Source organism: Megalops cyprinoides, chromosome 10 (genome assembly GCF_013368585.1).
Source record: "Megalops cyprinoides isolate fMegCyp1 chromosome 10, fMegCyp1.pri, whole genome shotgun sequence".
NCBI lineage: Eukaryota > Metazoa > Chordata > Actinopteri > Elopiformes > Megalopidae > Megalops > Megalops cyprinoides.
Window position 1 is genome coordinate 23,067,604 of NC_050592.1, and position 22,173 is coordinate 23,089,776.

At 42.2% G+C, this 22,173-nt stretch overlaps 3 protein-coding genes across 3 annotated transcripts; 1 reads left to right on the forward strand and 2 right to left on the reverse strand.

The window, feature by feature from the left end:
• Positions 1-1,801: 1,801 nt before the first annotated feature.
• Positions 1,802-10,231, reverse strand: LOC118785029 (protein-glutamine gamma-glutamyltransferase 4-like). Its single transcript, XM_036539554.1, has 15 exons — positions 10,219-10,231; positions 9,800-9,973; positions 9,528-9,544; positions 8,716-8,848; positions 8,207-8,325; positions 7,420-7,527; positions 6,894-7,068; positions 6,335-6,473; positions 5,686-5,789; positions 5,241-5,495; positions 5,028-5,095; positions 4,694-4,901; positions 3,947-4,116; positions 2,701-2,837; positions 1,802-1,940 (listed from the first exon to the last, which is right to left on the reverse strand). Exons 1-15 carry the CDS (start codon positions 10,229-10,231, stop codon positions 1,802-1,804), a joined length of 1,959 nt encoding a protein of 652 aa, XP_036395447.1.
• A 3,656-nt stretch (positions 10,232-13,887) lies between these two features.
• On the reverse strand, positions 13,888-18,782 carry LOC118784854 (transmembrane protein 42-like). Its single transcript, XM_036539303.1, has 3 exons — positions 18,493-18,782; positions 16,849-16,995; positions 13,888-15,628 (listed from the first exon to the last, which is right to left on the reverse strand). Exons 1-3 carry the CDS (start codon positions 18,670-18,672, stop codon positions 15,485-15,487), a joined length of 471 nt encoding a protein of 156 aa, XP_036395196.1. The 5' UTR covers positions 18,673-18,782; the 3' UTR covers positions 13,888-15,484.
• A 2,107-nt stretch (positions 18,783-20,889) lies between these two features.
• Positions 20,890-22,173, forward strand: kiaa1143 (KIAA1143 ortholog). Its single transcript, XM_036539739.1, has 3 exons — positions 20,890-21,086; positions 21,476-21,620; positions 21,870-22,173. The coding sequence occupies exons 1-3, from the start codon at positions 20,979-20,981 to the stop codon at positions 22,088-22,090; spliced, it is 474 nt and encodes a 157-aa protein (XP_036395632.1). The 5' UTR covers positions 20,890-20,978; the 3' UTR covers positions 22,091-22,173.

Here is a 22,173-nt window from a genome sequence, read left to right on the forward strand (position 1 = left end):
TTTTCTTGAAATTGTGTGACCATTTGTGGTTTCAGACAAAGCCAAAAACCCTGTGCGTTTTTTTGAGTGGGTTTGGTCTTCACTAGGGAACTTAAATGTATATGTCGATGTTAGATGGTTGACACTGGTCATTTAATCCTGGCTTGGCCCAAGAGGTTGGTTGCTCCTTGGAGGGAGAAAAACAAACGATACACACAGAGACACACACAGAAAATAAATTCCAACTTCTCTGCTCCACAGGCAGTCCTAAAACAAACAAACCTCTTCTTCAAGTATGCACACCATGTACATCGTGAGTCAGCGAGGTTGAAGCAGTGAACCATATGTGCACATGTAGTGCATAGTGGGAGTGTGAGGTAGGGACAGCTGGAAAGGGCCTGGTCATTTGAGGTTAGGTGGAAAAAATACAACCGTTTCCTGTTGGGCCATGGGGGAATCCATCTCCCAGCAAGCAGTGTGTCGGGATGACACTGCTAACCCTGCCAGAGAGGACGCTGCGGTTATTAGGAAATGGTGTGGAAAATATAATCCCTGTACATACACGGATCGGAAGGTGGGACATTAACAATTTATGGAGCTATTTATAACATTCAGTTGCTGCTGTGAGAAACTCCACACTGCGCTGCCAACAAGCTGTTGGATATTGCCGTCAGCGTTGTGGGTAGGGGAATGTACAGCACACAGCAATACAGCAATGTATCAGCACACAAATTATAAGACAATGTACTGTGTATCTTCTGTCCCTTTTACATGTAACTTGAGAGGTAGTCAAATTAGATGATGGACATCATGTCTTCATGCTTACATTTTACTTAGTTATGTGAAAGGCACGAGGATTGTACAGGGATATATTAGTACACACCATATTTACGTTGTTTGCCATGCAAATTCTCTTCATCTTGCCCAGTTTTCTTTTAACATTGCTGTGATGTTATTGTAAGCATGAGAACTGAACTACTGTTGAGCTCTTACACCCCCCCCCCAACTATTAGTAAGAAGGATTTGTAAAAGGCGGTTGTGGTAGATTAATGCCCTGCCAGTCTAGGATTTAACAGCAGCTTGAAGACTTATGTTTAATCAAACAGACAAGACGTTTGGTTATTCTAAATGGGTTTTATTCGTTTTTGAAAAGCCAACAGATCAACCAGGCTAGAGAACATAAATACAATCCTATTCTCCTGTTCGGCTCATTGATCCACCTCCTGATCCTGAAGCAATTTGTAAAAATTGAAGTCTGTAAAAGAATATATTTTTTAAACAGAGCAACAAATCAAAGCATAATCAGACACTAACACACTTCCACACACAAATAAAAGTTGTATAAATGCCAAATTCTACTCGCACCCTACATAAAATGGTTTATGTGTAAATCTTTATGGTTTACTTCCACACAAACCCTTGGATTTTTTCCCCAGCCCATGACTAACTTTCTTCTATGAAATTTTGAATAATCATGTAAAGAAGCTTAATATTTACAAAGTAGGTGTCAGTATTCACATTACCTCATACCTTGTACCTTATCATGTCTTCCACATGTTTTTATTCATTATCATTTCCTGCATTGTATTATATTGCCATTCATTTATCTCAAATTATAACTTGACATTGCTGTGTTGGTGGACTACCAGTGAAGCATGTTGGTCCAACAAATACTTGGGAATTCATATTTCTATGCATTAATAACATTGGAACAGAACAACAGAAATAAATCTCATTATTCAGAAGATCCTCTGGAGCACCACTTCTCAATAACTCCTCAAGAAAACCCTCTGGATGCGGTTGCCTGAAAGAGGCATATGATTTAATCAATATCGACCACTCCCTCTGCTGTGATCCCGCTGATCTGGTCAGAGGTGATCTTGGCAATGATCTTTCGCCTGCCGTTTCGGTACGGGGTGCAGACTATCTCTGACCGGAAGATCCGTCCAATTGGCACAGTCCTGCAACATCAGGACAAGGGATGTTTATACATACAGATCAAGCTTATCAAGTATGCAGTATGATGCACAGAATAACAGGAAAATATCCAGTAGAACAACATGACAAAGAACTTATTTGGTCTATAGACTGAATTATTGCTGCCACTCTAAATTTCAACCTATTATCGATATACTACAGAATCACACACAATGTGTGAACACAGGACATGGTGCATTTACTGTGGGCACATGTCTGTGCTCCTAATGTTCATTCTGCTCAGAGGACAGCCCATCACAACTACTCCCTTTATATGCAGATCAATCACAGACTTGTGTGAGAAATTCCTATTAAAGTGCTAGGACTGTTGTCTCTGATTCATGATCAAATCATCAGAACTGGTGCTAAATGATGTAATGAATGCCATTCTAATCAAATCTAATGTAATCTAATCTAAGACATTTTTATCAGAACGGTGAGTCTTCTGAAAAGATTTCATGTTTAAAAAAGAAATGTGTGTAGACTTAAAGGGAAGTGTGGAGTTATAGCTGGGGCACTGAAAGGTGTGGGTCTAAACCCCAATAGGGTCATTGCAGCTGCACCTCTCTGTATAGCACACTAGCCATTGCTTCTGTGAAAGAGTTGAAAAAGGTTTACAGATCCCTATGTAAAAAGTATGCAGTTTATTATGTATTTTTTTGTGAGGTGCTACATATAAAAGATAAGTGAAAGCAAGTTTTAGTTTTTGTTTTGCTTAATGAGTCCAGAGTCTCTCAACCTTACCCATGATAAAATGTTGCCAGTTTGAAGAGGCCCAAGCCCTCAACCAGCAATTTGCAGTTCTCCATGGCGACTCCTGTGGTATTCTTAAAGGTGAACCTGCCACTGAAGGGTTCGCCCATCTTGGCGGTGGCTGGCAGCTGCCGAAGAACAGCCCCATATTGCAGGTATTAGAGACACTTACACCTTCTCAGACTGCGATGGATAAAGCACCAGACTTTGAATAGGAAGGTTGTGAGTCGGAATCCTTTGTGGGACACTGCAGGTTTACCCTTCATCACTCCATCGAACTATGCAGCAGGATAAATAGGCTACGCCACATGCCCAGGAGAAGGGTTTCTGCTAAATAAAGAAATTATAATTATGTAAACCCACTGCATGCCCATTAATGATAATAAGTGATCTCACACATTTCCTCTGAATGCAAGTTCATGAGACTGACTTCAAGACTATGTTGTTAAAAGAAAACCTAAATAAATGTATATAAAGCAACTCCTGTGGGGCTTCATATGGCTAAAGTCCTGTTTTCAGTGGCTTTGTTCTAAATACCAGAGGTTCTCACTGTTATATAGCACACCTATTAATAACAAACAGCAAATATGACCGCAAAGTGGCTATAATGTAGGGCAAAAGTTTGCTTGCAACCAAACAGGTCTCCCCTCCATATGGCTGTTGCTGTGAATGTGTTTTTCCTGCTGTGCTGCAGTTTTTGAAGTGCCTCTGTTTTGAATGGACAGATGTTACAGTGGTAGTATCTGTGTCAGTGGTGCATGTGCAGTAGTGGGTAGTTTTAACCAGAAGGTTGCAGGTTGAAATCCTAGAAGCCCGGTAGGGACACTGCTAATATCCCTCAGTAAGGCCATAAACCTGAATTGCCTCTGTAAATATATCCAGCTGTAAAAATGGATAACATGTGAAAAAGAATATCATAAAATCACCTAGTGCAGAGTGTATCATAAGCAAATGAACAATAACAATAATGTAAATATCTCTACTATTTTATGGATAGACAAAATTGGTCCCACGCCAGCTTTTGTAAATGTGGTCTTGACTATATTTTGCAGAACAGTTCCTGTAAAACTGATTATGCCTGGATCTAATGTATCCCAAGGAGCCCAACACTGTACATATAGTTATTGTTATTGCATACTGCATATACAGCATATTCATGGAGTGAACCAGATGGTACAGTACATGGCTGATATATTATCCTGTATTCTCCAGTGCACTCTCCCTCCCCCCATCTTACATCCACTGTGATCGGAGGGAACTCAAAGGCGATGACAGTGTCGTTGGTGCTGACAAAGTGGGGATCAGAGCTCTCCGCCATGACGGTGACCCGCAGGTGCAGGTCATCATTCACCTTTGACAGCAGCGGCAGGTATTCAGCCGCTGGTATCTCCATTGGAACTGAGGTGCCTATAATCAGACGACAACAACATCAGCAAAAGTACACAGGAGTCAGAGGCAGCTGGGGCTGTGCATGATGTACTATACAAGAGCCCCAAGAGAGTTCGCTTTGGAACAGGACAGAGCCAGCTCCATGCAGTCATTTTGGCCAAATATCAAATGAGGTGATTTTCAGAAGGCTCTCCAAGAATGTTTTCTCCTGTGAGTTTCCATTCTCAAGAAAAAATTAGAATGCATCAGGCTCTTTAAAAAGAACTCCCCTAAGCTAGAAATGTGATCAAAATTTTCTCACTCTCTAGCCGTCCCTGACACCGTTTGAATGAAAATGTTTGTTAAAAATGACCACTACTGAGTTATACTACTGCCTGAAAAGCCAGACCAAGTGAGGTCTTGCATCAGTTTCTGCTCGGTTCTGATAAGGCCCATTTCTCATGAGGCCTGCTGCGTGAGGTTTGAAAAATAGTTTTTGCCATCAAGATGTATGGAAAGCGACAGGAAAGAATAACACTCCAGGATCACAATCAGAGGATGAAACAATGTGACATTTCCCTCAGAATGTCCTTTAAAATGACTGACAATAACTCACTTGTCTGTGCCTGGATGGTCACTTCCTGCTTCAGGGCCTTGACTGTGGCGACAGCCTTGCCGTTGTAGGCCTGGAGTTGGGCGGCTGCCGTGACGACGAGGGTGAGCGGCTGATGGAAAAGGCTTTTGAGGCAGATGCTGAGGCTGATGGGAGACCCCAGATGAACCAAGCTGGCCGACTGAAAGTCCAGCTGCACATACTGAGGCACCTGGGTGGGCACAACCATGAGGGGCCGTGATATGTTGCACGTGCCAGACAGGCTTTGCTAAATGCAGTAAAATAACGCTCTACTGCGTCGGTCCATTTGGCTATTCTACAAACTGTATTTAGTCACCTCAATGGGAATCCCTGGAGAGGATGTGGCATAGGCTTTCTCCATCACCTTCCTCTCTTCAGGGCTGCCTGCACAGTGGAGACAGGGACACAGCCACAGCAGAAACATAAGAGAGCTCAGTTGATTCCCCTTGGGTGAGAAAGCAGTGTGATGATATAATCATAGTATGCCACTCCCATTGTCTGTATATTAATATGATGCTACTCTCCTCACCTTCTGGGAACTTATACTCCAGCGTGATATCCTGTCTGCGGTCCTTCCCCAGCGCCTTGGTGCTGATTTTCTTCCCCACTGCCCTCTGGTTCTCTGACACCTTAGTAACCTTCTTCCGGCCTGAGCCAGGATCCTCCATCCTCCAGATTACCTGGTCTGCATTCACTTCCGCAAACAGGAACTTGGTGTCATGGGGTATGTGAACTTCACCATGCTTTATGGCTTTGAGAGGAGAAGGCCCACACTGAAACATACCTGGGTAGGGCAGAAGAGGGGGTATCAAAATTATGGAATTACATGCACCTCCCACCCACCAGCTTGTGTGTTCCTGTGTGTCTGAATGTGCACGTGTGTGTGCGTGTGCGTGTGTGTGTGTGTGTGTGTGTGTGTCTGTGCATGTGTGACTGTTTGTGCATGTGTGTCTTTGTATGTCTTTGCGTTCCACCTTCACTCTTCTCCTGAGGAGTCGAGTCTATGGCCTGCCAGCCATTGTAACCCTGTGGCAGGTCTGGACGCTTCATCCACACCTCGTTCCAAACATGAAAGTTCCTAGAGACAAAGCCAATCAAAACCAATCAAAATCCTCCAAACCATCCCAATTTTCCAAGATACATCTTAAAAAATCTCTAACCATTACAAATATATTCACGTTAATTAAATGCAAAGAATGAATTGTGGAGATACAGTACATTGTCTACTGCACTTTTACCGGCTGCTGGAAAGACAAAAGAAAATTCAATGCAACCTCAATTTATCTAACTCTCAATGTAAAATTACACCTCCTGCACTTCTTATCCATCAGAGAGTAAGATCCTGAAAACAGGTAAACCATTCTTCTCACAATGATAACAGTAACAGAATGTGTTGTGTGTTACAGTTTAAAGATCCTTGCTTTAAATACAACATGCACCAGCCTGAGTCTGTTTTTCCAATAGGATCTGGTTTCCCAACAGGGCTCTCCCACCCCCAAGACAATCCCCCTAACCCCAGACCCATACCTTCATATTTTATAGATATTGTGACTGAAGCTTGTTTAAAAAGACCACAAAGAACATTTATCTTCTCCTGGGATCTTAATGGTGAATTATTCTGACCAGATGGAGTCGGTGGTGATGTCGTTTAGCTGCTCCCCGCGCTGGTTGACGTAGACATCGATGGTCAGGTTCCCCTCTGTGTCGTGGGCGGAGCTGAAGTTGGTCACACTCCTGGCCGGGATCCCCAGACACCTCATCACTGAACGGAGAGCAATGCAGTCAGACAGGGAGAACGTGTTCCTACCCTACCTTCCAAAGGCAAAACAACAGTGCTGAAATGTTGCCAGATTGATGCTGAAATGGGTGTTGTAATAATACAATAGTTTCCATTTTAACATTGTGCAAATGCATTGGGGTGCTGAGGAACTTGGCTTGTAGACAGAAATTTCTTAAAAGTGATTCACATTTGAGGCAAGGCTGTTGCCTTAAGCCCTTAAGCCAGGTGCTTAACCTGAATTGCTTCTGCAAAATTTCCACATTGCAATAGGTTTCTCAGAACACAGTTTCTCTGAGGCAAGTGAACAACAACAACAACAATAATAATAATAATTTGGAAGAGGGCCAATTTTTTAACACACCTGTGCATACCCTGCCCCTCCGGCCCTGCACATCTACACACCTGTGGTGAGCACTCCAGAGAACACCCAACACTGCCCGTATCTCACAGGAACCTGGGACTTCCCGTACCGCTGCAGGATGGCCGAGCTGCCTGTCCATTCCATTGGGGACGTCCCCTGAGGGTAAGTCCCAGACCAGTTTCCCACCAGGACACCTCGGTCATCGTTAGCATTCACCTGCAATATCAGAATGGATTCAAAGTGGAGAGGCATCAAACTAAAATCGATCCCTAAAAATAAAAGTTACAGACAGATAGCTAGCAAGAATTCATATCTTACTAATGATTCCAAACAGATTCATAACAATTTGTACAGATTCGAAGCTAAGGAACAGATAGCTGCCAATATATAAATCACTAAGGTGCTGAGTTACTAATTCAGGAGCCCTCTTTCTTTCTATGTTTAACTGTTAAGGTTTGGAAATGTTGTAATTAATAATGAATGTAGCAACAAGACATGCCATTTGCATAACATAACTACAATATTCCTTCAACATTCGTGCTGCAGCCTCAGAGTCTGAGAGCTCACCAGTGCGGACATGACCCTGGCCACCCTCACAGGGTCACGCCTGGCTGTCTGCCTCAGACCTCTTCTGTCCAGCAGGTCCATGCAGATCTCCAGCACCCCCTCCTCAAACTGGTCAGGGGTTTGAGACAGAGAGAGACACTGTCAATCTAGCAAGAACCAGAACTTCCCCCAACATCAATCCGCATGGCACACAGCTCCTGTAGCCACTTCACAACACACCTATCCACCTGGAGAGGGAGAGAAAAACAGAGAGAGAGGCATACATCCGCACGCAGATGTACCACACTGTGGTACATGCTAGTGGTGGGCGAGAATATACGGATTACTTTCTAACTTTCCATGGCTCACAACATTAAATATTCAAATAACTGCACCATGCTTTTCTTCCTCTACTCCACGAAACACTGGTTCTGTGTAAGTGATGACTCATTTTCTGTATTCACTCAAAGTTTCAGGCAGAATATGAATAATATCAATGAAAGATCTCATTTTATGCAAGGTTCTGGGACTCTCATTGATGAAAGAATAAAACTATTTTTTTGTTAATTACTCAGCATTCATTCTTTTTGACACAAGTAAATGATCAGTGTTCGATATTTAAAGAAGTGAATATTCAGTCTCATCCATCCATCCATCCATAATCTCTCTCATAATTCAAATGAGTACACATTCTTGCTTCAGTCAATCTATTGACGAGCAGCGAGGGAGGGGGGTGTTATTGGTGCGACCATAATGTTACATAAATTGTGAGGTGATGCTTTTATGAAACAGTGTGATGTTGTGATACCTGACCAAAGTTCCATGGCCTTCCTGCGATGTCATTGACATTCCCCACATAGATGTATCCTGTGTCATTAAGCACATACTCCTGACAAGCGTCCTCATCAGGCAGGTACACATCATCATCTAATGTGGGGGGCGGGAGGAAGAGTCTCAAACATATGCAGACACACACACACACAAGCACACACGCACACACACACACACACATGCACACACGCACACACACACAAAGACACCCACTCACATGCACAAACACACACACACTCACTAATACACACACTCTGTCTCTCACACATGCACTCACACACTCTTTGCCTTTCCCCCTCTCCTCCTCTCTCTCTCACACATGCACATACACACGCACATAATTATCACAGCTCCTTCTTTTACTGTGCTTTCTATAGTAAGTACTGAGTCACATGTGGAGCACTCTTGATGAGTATAGGAAGAGGAGGAGGTAAACAATCCTCGTAATCAACAGTGAAAGCACTGACTGCAATCACGCACATTTACCTTCACACCAGGGGTTGAACAGCAGGCAAAAATGACTGTCCTCAGGCGTATACGTGTAATCATCTCCAATCTTCACGCTGAGGGAATACCTTCCCACAATGGCATCAGGAGCTGTCCTCAGTTCAGCTTCACACTGCAGCAAAATCAATCAGGCAAGTCCGACCACAGCGGCCCACAAAGACTGAGGCCAGGCACCTCTGAGTCATCAGTGCCTGTACAATAATGTCTGTTTTTCTTCATGACAGCAAGACTCAGAACAGTACATTTGGTGTTGCATACTGATACAAATTCCGCATTAAAATACACAATATATTCCTTCATTACATAAATAGATTTTTTGACAAATAGAAAAGGTTTACTTCCACCTCACACTCTGTAATGGGAAAATTCATCTCTGTACATGAAGCAATTTAATTATAGATCAGATTTGACTGATTCAATCTAACAGGAACAGCCATCAAATTTAATTTGATTCGTATGATTAGTCTACAAACTTGAAAAAATAGACTCATTAGCTGATTGAATGATACTCAGATCTCTCCACAATACTTTCCAGTGATTTCTCTTTTCCTTGATGTGTGGGTGATGGGATTGGTGTGTGTGTGGGTGAAGGCAGTGGGTGTGTGCCATTATCTGGTGCTGGGTATGTGGATAAGGCAGTGGGTGTGTGTGATTATCTGGAGCTGGATGTGTGGGGGATGGTAGTGGGTGTGTATAGTTACCTGGTGGTGAGATGTGTGGGTAATGGTTGCACTCCAACGCCCTGGTTTTGGGTCTCGTTGTAGGGGAAGCAGTATCAATGTCTCCTTTGCCTGCAGGGGGTTGTCACCTGAGAGAGAGGGGACTCTGCCAGATAAGCCTCAGTGTACCTGATAAGTAGTGTGTAGTAAAGATTTAATTCTACTGTGTTGATTATGTCTGCTGGCTTTAATTCAGATTGTCATGACAAAGCCATGGAGTGGTAAATAGGATCTACTGGGACTAAAAGCCCAGTCAGAAATGGGGCTGAGGCAAACAGTAGTTGTTTACTGAGATGACGATGTGTCCAGGCTGGCTGTTGTCCCTGCTTGTGATGGCCACTCACCCAGGCTGAGCTGAATAAGCACCTCGTCCTTGGGGCTGTAATCTCGGGTCAGGCTCAGGTTGATCTTAAAGCCCTGCCCTCTCCGGACTGTCAGAACCGGGGTCAAATAGTCAGACGTGCGGTGTAGCTCCTCATTGATTCCTTTCTGGAAGTCCACACTGCTGACTCTCAGAGCTTCAGAAACACACACACATACACAAACACACAAATACATTCACAGGAACAAAGACACACAGAGCACATTATCAATGTAAATGCTGGTAGCTACCAGGTCAACAGTGTGCCATACTGATAACTGATAGCAACATAATGAAACTGCAGTGATTTTTCACATGAGCTTGTGTAATATCCCACTCAAAGAATCTACAAATGAAGGCACTTTTATAATTTATCAAAAATAATGAAAATTTAGGACTTACCTATTTCAGACATTTCGCTTGTGGTATGATAGGTCCTAAAGACAGAGTCCCTGAAGTGAATGCTGGGACCTTATATGACAGCATTTTTATAGCTTATTAGTTGGAGAGGAGCCAATTTATGCAAAAAAAAAAGAAAATCTCTTGCCAAAATAACCTCAGGCCAAAAATGTATACGCCTGATACAATGTTCTTTTCAAACATGTTGACATTCATTGAATGTGCTAATACAAATGCTTCAAAAGATGATAAATTGAATGTCTTTGCTCATACGTGCTTGAGTGGTTATCTGAAAAGCCCCCAATAACCGGTTTGAACAATCTTATTGTGCTAAATGTTTAGATGTAGAACAAATCTTCTCTTATGGAAAACAGAAATTTAGAGAAATGAAGGGATTGCCTAACTCTTCAGACCTAGGAGTATTTATACAAAATCCTTCTGACCCATTAAACTTTGGGTTTCACATTTATTTGGTGACAATAAGGCACTGAGGAAGGCAAATCACTGAAACATCCATGCATCCAAAGAACAACATAAAATACATTGCAGACAACAATCAAGTGAGTGCTGGCCTATCTGGCTAATAGGATTGGAGCTTCTCCTACCACAGGTGCATTACCAATAATCCAAATGTATTAACATTGTGCCAAACAGGAGCAGTGACTGCCATAATCTTTGGTATGACTTGGCCATTAATTGAATCCTCCACCTTCCTGAGGGCAGGCGATATAACACTAAGGCAACTGAACATGACGTGACTTGTTTTCATACTAAAAGTCCCACAGTGCACCAAGAAGACACTGTTTGGAGGATAGGCACATTTCCTTGAGGGCATCTGAGCAACTCCCAGGTGCATAAATGAGCCACAGGTTGATGAGTGTGGTGTGACAAAGGGACTCTGGTCAATCTACCCACCCCTACACCAGAGGACTCCTATTCATTGCCAGCAGCTGACACGACTGGGTTTGAACCCGAGTAGTACAGGTCAGCCTGCGCTTGGAACAGACTCCACGATTGTCTGAACCACTCAGAAGCCCTAATTTTTAAAATACCTATTTCTGTTTGTACATTATAATGAAATTACCAAAGCAAATTAATGACTGGAAAATAGCTGTAACCTTTGCATGCATACATAAATAGGTGTAGCAATAAAAAATTACATGCAGCCTTTGTATGCATACATAAATGGGTGTAGCAATAAAAATTAATTTACCCAGTAACTGCAAAGTGACAACTTAATGCCTGTGCAAATATGCAATGCACAGGAAAAAGTACAGTATTCACACTCACACTAAGGTGTCATTGTGCTCTACCGCTCAGTGTGTGCTTGTTTTAGATATCATTCTGCCATCTCAAAGAACTTACCTTGCAACACGGCTTCCTTGGAAGGTCAGCCCAAGCACACCTGTTAGTGCTTGCTCCCCCTGCCAAAACCACAGACACTCAACCCTCAGGTGAAAACAAATGACACACTCAGGCTGCCGCTGCTTGCCAGTAAAGTTTATTCAAAGCATCCTCAGTGTTCTGCCCTTCTCAAATGTACAGCATGACGTGAAATTCAGTCAGAGTCCAGTTTTAAAAATTGCTACAAATAAAAAATACACATATTTACACTTTTACAAATGCAAGTTTTCAAAACGGGTTTCCACAGCAAGCGAATGTTTAAAGGGGTTGCTTCAAACTTAGCATGACTTGAACAAACCCTTCCAGTTCTTGCCAGTTTTTTTTTTTTTTTTTACATATAGATTTCTTGTTGAAGAAGAATGCTGATCTCACTCAGGCCTTACTTAAGTGGGGAAACTGTTACTGTTGCTGTCCCTTTTCTGGCAGCAGAGTTGGCAAACAGGCAGGTCACACCATGCACAGAAGAAGGTCTTTGTCAGTTAACAGTGGGCGGATCAGAACTTCTGCTCTCTTGGCATCGTGAAGCCCTTTGTGACGCCATGCTAAGCTTTGAGCAAACTGCCTGTCAGGTCACTATGCACCTCCAAATCTCTGCTGATCCACATGCACACCTTGCTCTTTGGAAGACTGATGTTGAAGCTCCTATGCTGCTTATATTTAAACAAACACACAGAAAACATATGGGGAGAGTATAAACAAGCACATCAAAAGTCTATACTTGATTTAAAAAGGGTTTATTATTTTTCCTTTCAGCTGAAAGAAAGTTCACAGGATATGTTCTAGCTGATTTTCAGGCATGATGACACACATGGGAGAAAGTACAGGGGACTCATCCACTGGGAAGTTGGTTTGAGGATACAGCACCTTGTCTACAACCTCTAGTCTAGATCACAGTCATGTTGCTAGGGAAGGTCAATTTAGAGACAACAGCCTGCAGTTTGGGAAGGGAATGACTTGTTTGAGGATCCGCCCTCTGATATTTGGAGAAACAATGCTGTCACCTTTCCAAAAATGCTCTTTTGGAGGAGGGTTGTGTTTATGTGTGTGTGTGTGTGTGTGTGTGTGTGTGTGTGTGTGTGTGTGTAGAGGGGGGGGGGGGTCTGCATAGAGCCAACCTGAAAATCAGACTGCTTTATGAACTCTGTTCTTGACATTCTGTCAATGTCAAATGCCACCAGTGTCCCAGAATTCTCAGCTGTGTGAGACAGGTGGGTCCAAGACCAAGCCCAAAAGCACATACTGTATTATCAATCCAGGAAATAAATGCTAGCCTGGATAGCTACACATGGAAGGAACATTTCTTCACCTAACATTTTTTATTGCATGCATATATATGTATGTATCAAAATAATGCAAATGCAACTAACATGTGAATGCCAACCCCCTTTTATGATTTTGTGTGTAGTTAAATCCCCACCCAACCCCTTCACAGTGTTCTGGGATAATCAATATAGCGCCTGATGACCAAGCATGCATGAAAAACATACAGGATTCATGATGTCACCTTCTTTCCCAGTATGGTGACTTTGTTAACAAAGGCTCACAGACTATAAAGTTGGTCCCTCTGAAATGATCCACCTTTGCCAAGCACTTTCTATGTACCACCACAAGATGCCCCCTTCTCTCACAATGGCTGTTCTGTATCCACACCTTCATATCCATTAATTCAGTTGCAATGGGTAATTATAGAATCTTTGCAATCAACACAAAATTTATTCCTAGCTTTAGTTATAAAATGTCCACAAGTTATGGAGCATAGTCCATGCTGAAGCTGTTTCTGCAGTGGTTCCCAAACCGTGAGTCAGGACCCAGCATCATGTGATAGGATTGACTGAGGGGTATTACACAAACTTTGCACCGGGTAGCGTATATGCAGTGATAATGACAAACATTCAAAATAACTTTAACGGCATATCTGAATGCATTTGGCTAGATTTTCATATGGAGTTATTCAAAGACAACGTATTGACTCACTACATATGTTGGCTTGAAAACATTGGGAGGCCCTGCCATCAAAGAATATACAGCAGCCCTGAATAGGCAACAAACAGTTACTGGAGTAAGTAAACCCGTACTCATTTTAAATAAGAATGCAATACTATTCAAATATTACAATACAGAGTGGACAAATGAAATGACATATCAAACATGATTCAGCACACTTCCTAAGGAAAATGTATGTGGAAATACATTGTATGCCTATTTCTATAGATAGCCATTTCCATTATTTTAATCCATTTAATTATTTTAGAGCTCTACTGTGTTGTTGAAAGAGTATGTGCTTTCTTACCCCAAGAAAAAGTTTGATTTTTCACAGCTACTCTCTATTCTTTGACTGCATACAGTATGTCTTGTAGTAGTAAACAGAAAGTCTTTTATGTAATTGTGTGGCACACATTGGCTAGTTGTGGCTGGATTCACTGGTGCACAGCAGTGAGATGTGGCAGATAATCTACATTCTGGGATCTGCATGACAGGAAGCACATCTGAATCAGTGAGGCTGCACTCCAAGCCAATCCCTACACCCTCACTGGCTAACTCACAGGAGTGAGCTGCCCACCATATTGAGTGTGTCCTAATGCTGTAGGAGGTAAATCTGAGCCATAGGAGGGTGTTTCACCCACAACTGCCTGCTGAACATGTTTGTGATAGTGCTGGGTTCATAATAAGAAGATTACCCACTGATTATCCACAACTCTTTGCCTTACAGGCAAAGACAGCTCAAACCACTAATTTGTGGCTCAAAAAGCGAAGAAATCCAAAATAAGAATGTTTATAAATTACATGTATATTGCATGATGCACTCTAATTTATGAAGCAAGCATAATAATTTGTATCTATATGTCTTGTTATGGAAATAAAGTAGCTAGCTAGCTGGACAAGCTAGCTAGCCACAGAAGCAGATATGCACCCACTATTACAGCAGGCTGGCTAGCTAGCTGACAGTTAATTTATCTTCTTGGCTATATAACAGTTAGACATCCAGCTGTCCAGGTATCTCACTAGCTAGTTATACAAACTAGCTAGTTAACTCACCAGCTTGTTACACCTATGGATGGTACCAATCAGAATTTCGCTCGCTAACAATAAATGTTAACAAGGTGCTGGTTTGCAGGCAACTGACTGGCAGTTAATAATCACTTAGTTTAGTTTATCTCTTAAAATGCTTGCGGGGACTGTAAATCTAATGAGCAGGGCTTTTCCTCTTCAACAATTCTGTCATACACTGTTGCTGCCATTGTTTCTACACACTGAATAAGGATGGAGGATGTCTCAATGTGAACATTTTAAACCTCCTGCCTTCCCCCACCCCTGTGGCCCAATTCAGTGATGTGAGAAAATGTTCATGCTATGGAACCCTCCAGTGTAGGAGATGTGCAAGAGGAGGTGATTTGGAATGCAGCCTGAGAGTATTGCACTGGACATGGGGCGTGGGGAGCAGTCCAGTTTATCTCTTGCCTTTGATAATACAATGTTCGTAATGTTGAAAAAGAGCTACATTTCCATATTTCCTGTTACCATGATCCCTTTTACAAATTTGTTTCCACTTTGCTTGAGTTACACTTGGACCAATTTTATTATCTGCTGTTCGGTGTTTCTACAGTGAACAATGTCACGTACAGTTGTAAAGTGCACCAAGTCTAACACATCTGCTTGAAATGTCCTTTCTGTTCTCCTTTTTTCATTAAACCTTACACAGGAGGGATGCGGTGGAACATTTCAGAGGCATTTCGACCTGACTGTATCCTCGACACTGCTGTGAAAGCAGTTCCACCATGAGAACCTCTTTGACTGTGATAGTGGTCAGTGTGCTGCATTTGTTTGCCCTGTCATCGGTTGCCGTGTCGGGTTGCCGGGCGGGCCCTCACTCGTCCTTCTTTGTGACGGCTGGCTGGGCATCACGAGGTGCTGATCTGTGTAGCACCAGGAGCCCTGAGAGGGTGAGAGATATACCCACCCACCAAAGCACAGCATGGGTTTCCCCGAATATTAGCTGCCCCAAGAATGCCTGCATAAAAAGAAAAACGCAAATTAGCTAATGCAAAAATGCCTGCTAGATATCATACTGACTGCACTCATCTTCATTTACTTCATTACTGGACTGAGGATTTTGCTTATAGCTGCAACATCAGCTGTCAATCACCTTCTCAGGCACCATTAACCCTCTTTTTGGTATGAGTCTTACCTATTTCCACCTCTATAAGTACACTGAGGATTCCATATAAAGGATTAAGGATTACTTGTTGCCTTTCAAGTAATCCTTGTCCTTGTCTTTAAGAAAAAGCATATGATGAAACTTGCTAGAAATAAGATGGTGGCTTGTTAAACAGATAACTTTAGATAACAAACTGCCAAAAGTATATTTTATGATGGTCACCATGAGTCACAGTAAAATGAAAAAAGTCATATGAAAATTCATTTCAGGCAAGCTTGCGAGCATATGTGTAGTGACCCTCATAGTGGTTCAAATTCATTCAAAAGCTCTCCAATGCACAGCTGATTCCTGATAATTGCAAATATTCAGAATTGTTGAGATGTTATACACGTAACTGGAGTATGCAAATAACAAGAAAGGGTAGAGTCAGTGGAGTTAAAAGAGAACAAGTTGCATACTATTCACCTAAATGGAGTATGCTACACCAAATATGCAATTTCAGTCAACTGCAGTAAATGCAGATGAAGTATGACTCAGCCGCTGGAGTGAGAGGAACTGTGCAATGCAGAGGGGTCAACTAAAGGCCTGCTTTTGCCAGGCTAACACAAATGCAATAATAATGTTGAATGTAAAATATTAATCTGAGTTTTTTCAAAATTATATGCTTGTCACAGCAAGTGACAAGCATATAATTTCGTTGACAGTAGCCTGCATAATGGGGCAAAGTACCAGCTCACCAGCAGCTGTACCACCCTTTAGCCTGTGCCAGTATTACTTGCAGAAAGGAAAACCAGGTTGTTGCAGGAAGTAGTGTTCAAAGGCCAGTGGGGGACACTATTCCCTCTGGATAAAGTAAAATAAAATCAAGGCCCCAGTGCAGCGGTGGGGACACTGTTGTACAATTTGGAGTCCTTTGGGTAAAATGTTAAACTTCAGGTCCCCACTCGCTATAGTCACCCCACATCCAGTGTAAGGGTGTTCATTTTGGTTACATCATCCTTTTACTTTCTCTCTATGTGATTTGACAAGCAAGGTGCTATCATGGAAACCCACGCAGGGGTGATGGTACTCACTGAGGAAATGAAGTTGGAGGCGGTAGTGGTCACAGTGGCTCTGGCAGAGGAAGAGGAGTACCTGAGCGCCTTGGCAAAGAAGGTCCACATCACAGCGTTACAGGTAAAGAGCAACCCCCCACAGAGCAGACGCAGGGGAATGTGCAGCTGGAAGACACGGTGTACTGTCACACATTCTGTTTTATTTCATTTTTGCATTTTTCATTTTTCTGGCAGACACCCAGAGCGAGTTACACAGGGCGAGTGCAAAGTGTGTCAAACATGCATGAGTACATGAAATGCACACTTAACACTGATACAATTAATCACACACATGCACACACAGTCACACACATTCACAAGCACACACACACACACTGACGCGGCCACACACATACACAATGCACAAATACACTGACATACATATATATATGATCATGAATAAATTCACTTTTGCAAACACATGCTTGCTATTCAAAAATGGTACCAAGAACGCAGATTTCATTATTTTTTAATGGAATTACATCACATTAAGCTTAAGGCAACCTGCCCTGCTCTCCTCTAACAATTTTATTAACACAGATATCCTAAAAATCAAAAATTAGAAAGACATATGTCAGTGGTGGTTGTTGTTATTAATTAGGATCATTAGTTCTCTTGCATTCATCGTAGGTTCTGGCTTCTGGCTTTCATTGGATTCAAGTGTTCCCGATGATATAAGAAGCCTTTAAAGTGGAGCATATACTTAGTGAAGTGATCCTACCATACTTTTAAACGCGTCAGCAACTTTCACGTCAGGGAGAACGAAGCAGTCATATCCGCTAATCATTTGCACTACATTTAATGGTTACATCACTATCATCTAATTAATCCTGTATTCGCTCCTTTATATTTCAATGTCAAATATCAGCGGATAAGTGATAATGGCAGTATATTTATATAAGGAAACAGTTCCACTTGCTAGAGTTAATCGGTTAATCGTTCAGCATCACCTTTTGCAGCATGCACACTTCACAAACAACTGTATACTTTTAAAACCATGGGTAAATGAAATGTTGCTTTGATTAATTCACAACAGCAAATATATATTCAAAGACTGTCAGAATAATACGCTTGACCTGCAGACGTTTTCTATGGATGTCATATTTATTGACGGAGAGCATTTGTCTGAACAGCATCAATCACAGGTGTACATGTTCGCCATCTGAAGGTCATTTTGGTCGACCTTAAGAATTTTATTGTAAACAGGGGTAGCTACGCAGGCAAACCGGCAAACACAACAGCTACCATCTGAGCACTGAACGACGGTTCATTAGTCAACATTTCCAACAAACGCGACAGAAATTCTCAAACTGACACAGTGTCACTTTAATATATGCGACACGACGCGAGCAGCCCTACGCGGAGATGCTTAAATTGTGCTTCCATCTGTCATCCTGCCTCCTGGCGCGGCAGGACACACCGTGCTCTCGCGCTGACGGCGCTGACGCGCGCGAGCCCCGGACCTCAAGGCTAAAGTGGGAATATTGAAGTTGCGTGCGTCACCAGCCAGCTACTTATGCGGCAACGTCTCCGAGAGAATGGGGGGACCTGCATTATTCACGGCCGCCCAAAGCCCTGCGTTTGTTAATTATTCAAGCAAATGAATCCGCGCTTCTGTCTTACCCAGTCGCAGGCTGTAGTTTCATCCGCTTGCCTAAATTTCCTCTCCTCTCCTCCCCATGTTTTCAGCCCGGTCTCACACACCCCTTTGAGGTAATCGGCTCCGAGGGACAGTTTTGCTGATGAAGACGCGACGGCTCCGAGGAAACCCGCCAGCAGTGCATAGATGACACCAGGGAACATCTTTTAAGTAGTGGAAAGTCAAAGCAATTAGCTAAGTAACAGAATCCTAATCCATCACATTTCTTTGCTGTATGTGTCTAAGTAAACCCGTACTTCCTACCTATAGCCGCTCGGCAGCTACACCAATCAAAACACACTGCGCCAGAGACGGGGCCTACGTAGAATGGCAGGAGAGGGGGGATTGTGGGACATGTTGTTTCTTTCCCGTTGTCTCTCACGGTGTTTCACTGTTCTATTTCTCTTAATTCAAAATCACTAAATTATCACGATCAAAATGAGAAACCCAAATAATTATCGTTTTTTTATCATTACATAGAATGGGGATTAGTTAGTAGGTATTCATTCACATGAATAAAACTGATAAAAATAGACTAAATTTGAGGTTACGTGAAGGAGACAGCGCAGAAATTAAATAGATGAGCTAATAAAAAATGACCTATTGAGAAATGCCCCAAAGGAAATATCTGTCCTTGAGACAAACTGCTTCTGTCCAAGGACACACACACGCACACACACACACACACCCACACACACACACACCCACACACACACACACACACACACACACACACACACACAGTGTATAGAGTGCACTGAAAGTATTGAGTAGAAGAGAGGGAGGAATTCAGAGGACAGTTGCATATGACTTCCTTAACTAAGACGACAAAGTTGCATGCTTACTGTTATATGCAAAACAATTGCCACATTGATTAACACCAAGAGCATTGTGTGAAAACATTGGACAGCATGTGGTTTAAAATCAGAATTTGTTTGTAGCATAACTGTAAATTTGCATTATTGTAGTCATTAAGCTTGAAACCTTACATAAACCTGTGAGTGTGTACATTATTGTGTTTACATATATAGTTCTTACAGAACTGATTGTGAGACCTTTGAGGCATGCAGTCTCAATTTCTGGGTGACAGTGTGATCAGTACACTTTATCTGTTTGAAGTTATATGATGCACATGTCACACATTTCCTACTGCTCTGTAGGAAGTATGTGACATGTGAGGGAATCACTTTTGGATCTTCTAAGCCAGCGTTTCCCAACCCTGCTCCTGAAGGCACACCGTCCTGCATATCTTCTATCTATCCCTGCTCTACCTACCTGATTGAACTCATCAGTGGCACTTTTGATTAGCTGAGCACACCTGATTTAGTCAAGCAGGAAGGATACATAGAAGATATGCAGGACAGTGTGCCTCCAGGAGCAGGGTTGGGAAACACGGTTCTAAGCAAATGGCCAGGTAACCAACCAGAAATACTACATCCCATGATGGGAAAAGTTGGGGTCTATTGGGAAAAGTCTGGAACTCTATCATAGAAGAGAAGGTGGAGATCTATGGATTACAACCTATTTGGCTGATAGGTGACAGGAACCATGGAATTCAACATCTTTTCGGTCTATTGTCTTAAAACTGCAACTGATTTGGGTGGCAGTGTAGCATAGTGGTTAAGGAGAACTCGTAACCAAAAAGTTGCCTGTTCACTCCCTGCTGGGACACTGCTGCTGTACCCTTGGGCAAGGTACTTAATCTTCAATTGCCTCAATAAATATCAGTTGGAAAAATGGATAACATTGTATAAAACTGTACCCAATGTAAGTTGCTCTGGATAAGAGTGTCTGCTAAATGCCAATAATGCAATGTAATGCTGAGAAACATAGTAATTAGTCCCATCAATGATTAAATACTGGGATGTGAACTTCCCATATGAACTTTTCTAAATGATACATTAGGCTGTAGATCTGATTCTTCTCTTGTTCATTGTGTAGCATTATATTTCATCCGCTCACAATTAGTATCCACCATTAAGCTGTAACAGTGTGGCTAGTGCCTGCTTAAATCTTTCCCCTCAGCGTTGTACAACACATTTTATCAGCAACATGACAAATTAATACTTCTATCGCCCCTATCAAGGATCACATCAGATGTAAAATGCTAATTATATTATTTATTTACCTCAGATGCACTAAATCATATCGTATTCAACGAATTCAACGGGCTATTTATGTAATTTTCAGTTTAGTATTTTATCAAAAATATATTTGCATTCTTGTAATAACCCAGGAGATCCATATATAAAACCATTGGTAGGCATTCTCGGGCACAAAGTACTACCACACCACACCTTACTTAAATACAAAAGTTTCAAATTCAACAACACTCCCGTAAATTACCATTGGTCGAATAATCTGCGCCTGTTGATGACGTTTTGTATAGCACTTTAAGCCGCGCGTGAAATTTGTGTTTTCCTGATCAACCGATGATTTTTTTCTTAGTTGGTTAAAACAAAGTAACACAATGAGCAAGAAAAGCAATGTATCTTGGATAAAACCTGCAGAGCCTTCATTTCTCAGGAAATTCAAGAATGACGTTGGTTTCAAGGAGGGACCCACGATCGACACAAAGGTAACCTAGCAAACGTTTTGGCAGATGTAGCAAGCTAGCTAACAGTGTTGCGCAGTGGTTTGTGTCAGTAGTTAGCACGCTGTAAAACTGTTGTTCATGTCTGCGATTCAAGCAAGTTACATAATTAGAATCTGGAGACACAGATAGTGAGTATAGCCTGTTAGCTAATAAGACGTGCTTCAGTGTGTGGCGAACCTTAGCTAACTAGCTAGACTAACTTCCAGCATCAGTATGTTACATTGGGTCAGCGGAGTGATTAACAACACGTTTTGTTTGTCTTGTAGCTACTCTTAGACAGTGATACGAACTGAATTTGTCAGTTCTCTAATCATTCTAGTTTCACTTAAGCCTTTAGAAAGCTATATGTTGTTTTACATGTGCCTCTTTAGAGACAAGAATTGCCCAAATCAGATGATGACAGCAGCGACAGTGACCGCGAGGATGAGAAGCCGCAAGTGGTCGTTCTGAAGAAAGGAGACCTGACTGCCGAGGAGGTCCAGAAGATCAAAGGCGACATTAAAGGTTCCAAAGAAGGTACATGTCTTTAGTCTTTCTTCGTTCCTCGCTCCTGTACTTAAGGGAAGCATTTGGCAGGTAGAAACACGTGCATCACCGTTATTTTTAGTAATATTTTGTCTGTACTGCAGACGTATTTATCATGGATTATTAAAGAAGCTCTAAGGCTTTCTTTTCCCATTACGTCGCTAGGATGCATTTAATGAAGCAATTCATGTTAAAATAGCTTGCTCAAGGAAATAAAAATTTCATTTTTGCTACCCACAGAAGAGGAGCCACCTGCAGATGGCAAAATCATGTTTAGGAAGCCCACAAAACGCTCCTCTGAGAAGTTTCAGGGCATCACAGCCAGCTCAAGCAAGAAGAAGAAGAAGGAGGAAGAAGACAAGATTGACAAAGGGAAGGAGGAGAACCCAGGCAAGAAGGTGAAGAACAGCAGCCTCCTCTCGTTTGGCGATGATGATGATGAGGAAGAAGATGAGGACTAGACTCAGGAGGACAGGGAGGTGCATGATCGCTGAGGTGATGCTGCTGAGGGGTAGAGTGAAGAGTATTAAGAGTATTGGGTTGG

What these genes read in the sequence shown, in the direction of transcription:
- LOC118784854 (XM_036539303.1), bottom strand. Translation starts at nt 18,672, where the DNA reads ATGTTCCCTGGTGTCATCTATGCACTGCTGGCGGGTTTCCTCGGAGCC. An exon ending in AAACTACAGCCTGCGACTGG is followed by an intron (nt 16,996 to 18,492) that starts GTAAGACAGAAG and finishes CGTGTCTTCCAG; the next exon opens with CTGCACATTCCCCTGCGTCT. An exon ending in CCTCCAACTTCATTTCCTCA is followed by an intron (nt 15,629 to 16,848) that starts GTGAGTACCATC and finishes CTTTTTATGCAG; the next exon opens with GCATTCTTGGGGCAGCTAAT.
- LOC118785029 (XM_036539554.1), bottom strand. An exon ending in GGCCATGGAACTTTGGTCAG is followed by an intron (nt 7,528 to 8,206) that starts GTATCACAACAT and finishes ACCCCTGACCAG; the next exon opens with TTTGAGGAGGGGGTGCTGGA. An exon ending in ATCACCACCGACTCCATCTG is followed by an intron (nt 5,790 to 6,334) that starts GTCAGAATAATT and finishes CTTTGTCTCTAG; the next exon opens with GAACTTTCATGTTTGGAACG.
- kiaa1143 (XM_036539739.1), top strand. Translation starts at nt 20,979, where the DNA reads ATGAGCAAGAAAAGCAATGTATCTTGGATAAAACCTGCAGAGCCTTCA. An exon ending in GACCCACGATCGACACAAAG is followed by an intron (nt 21,087 to 21,475) that starts GTAACCTAGCAA and finishes GTGCCTCTTTAG; the next exon opens with AGACAAGAATTGCCCAAATC. An exon ending in CATTAAAGGTTCCAAAGAAG is followed by an intron (nt 21,621 to 21,869) that starts GTACATGTCTTT and finishes TGCTACCCACAG; the next exon opens with AAGAGGAGCCACCTGCAGAT.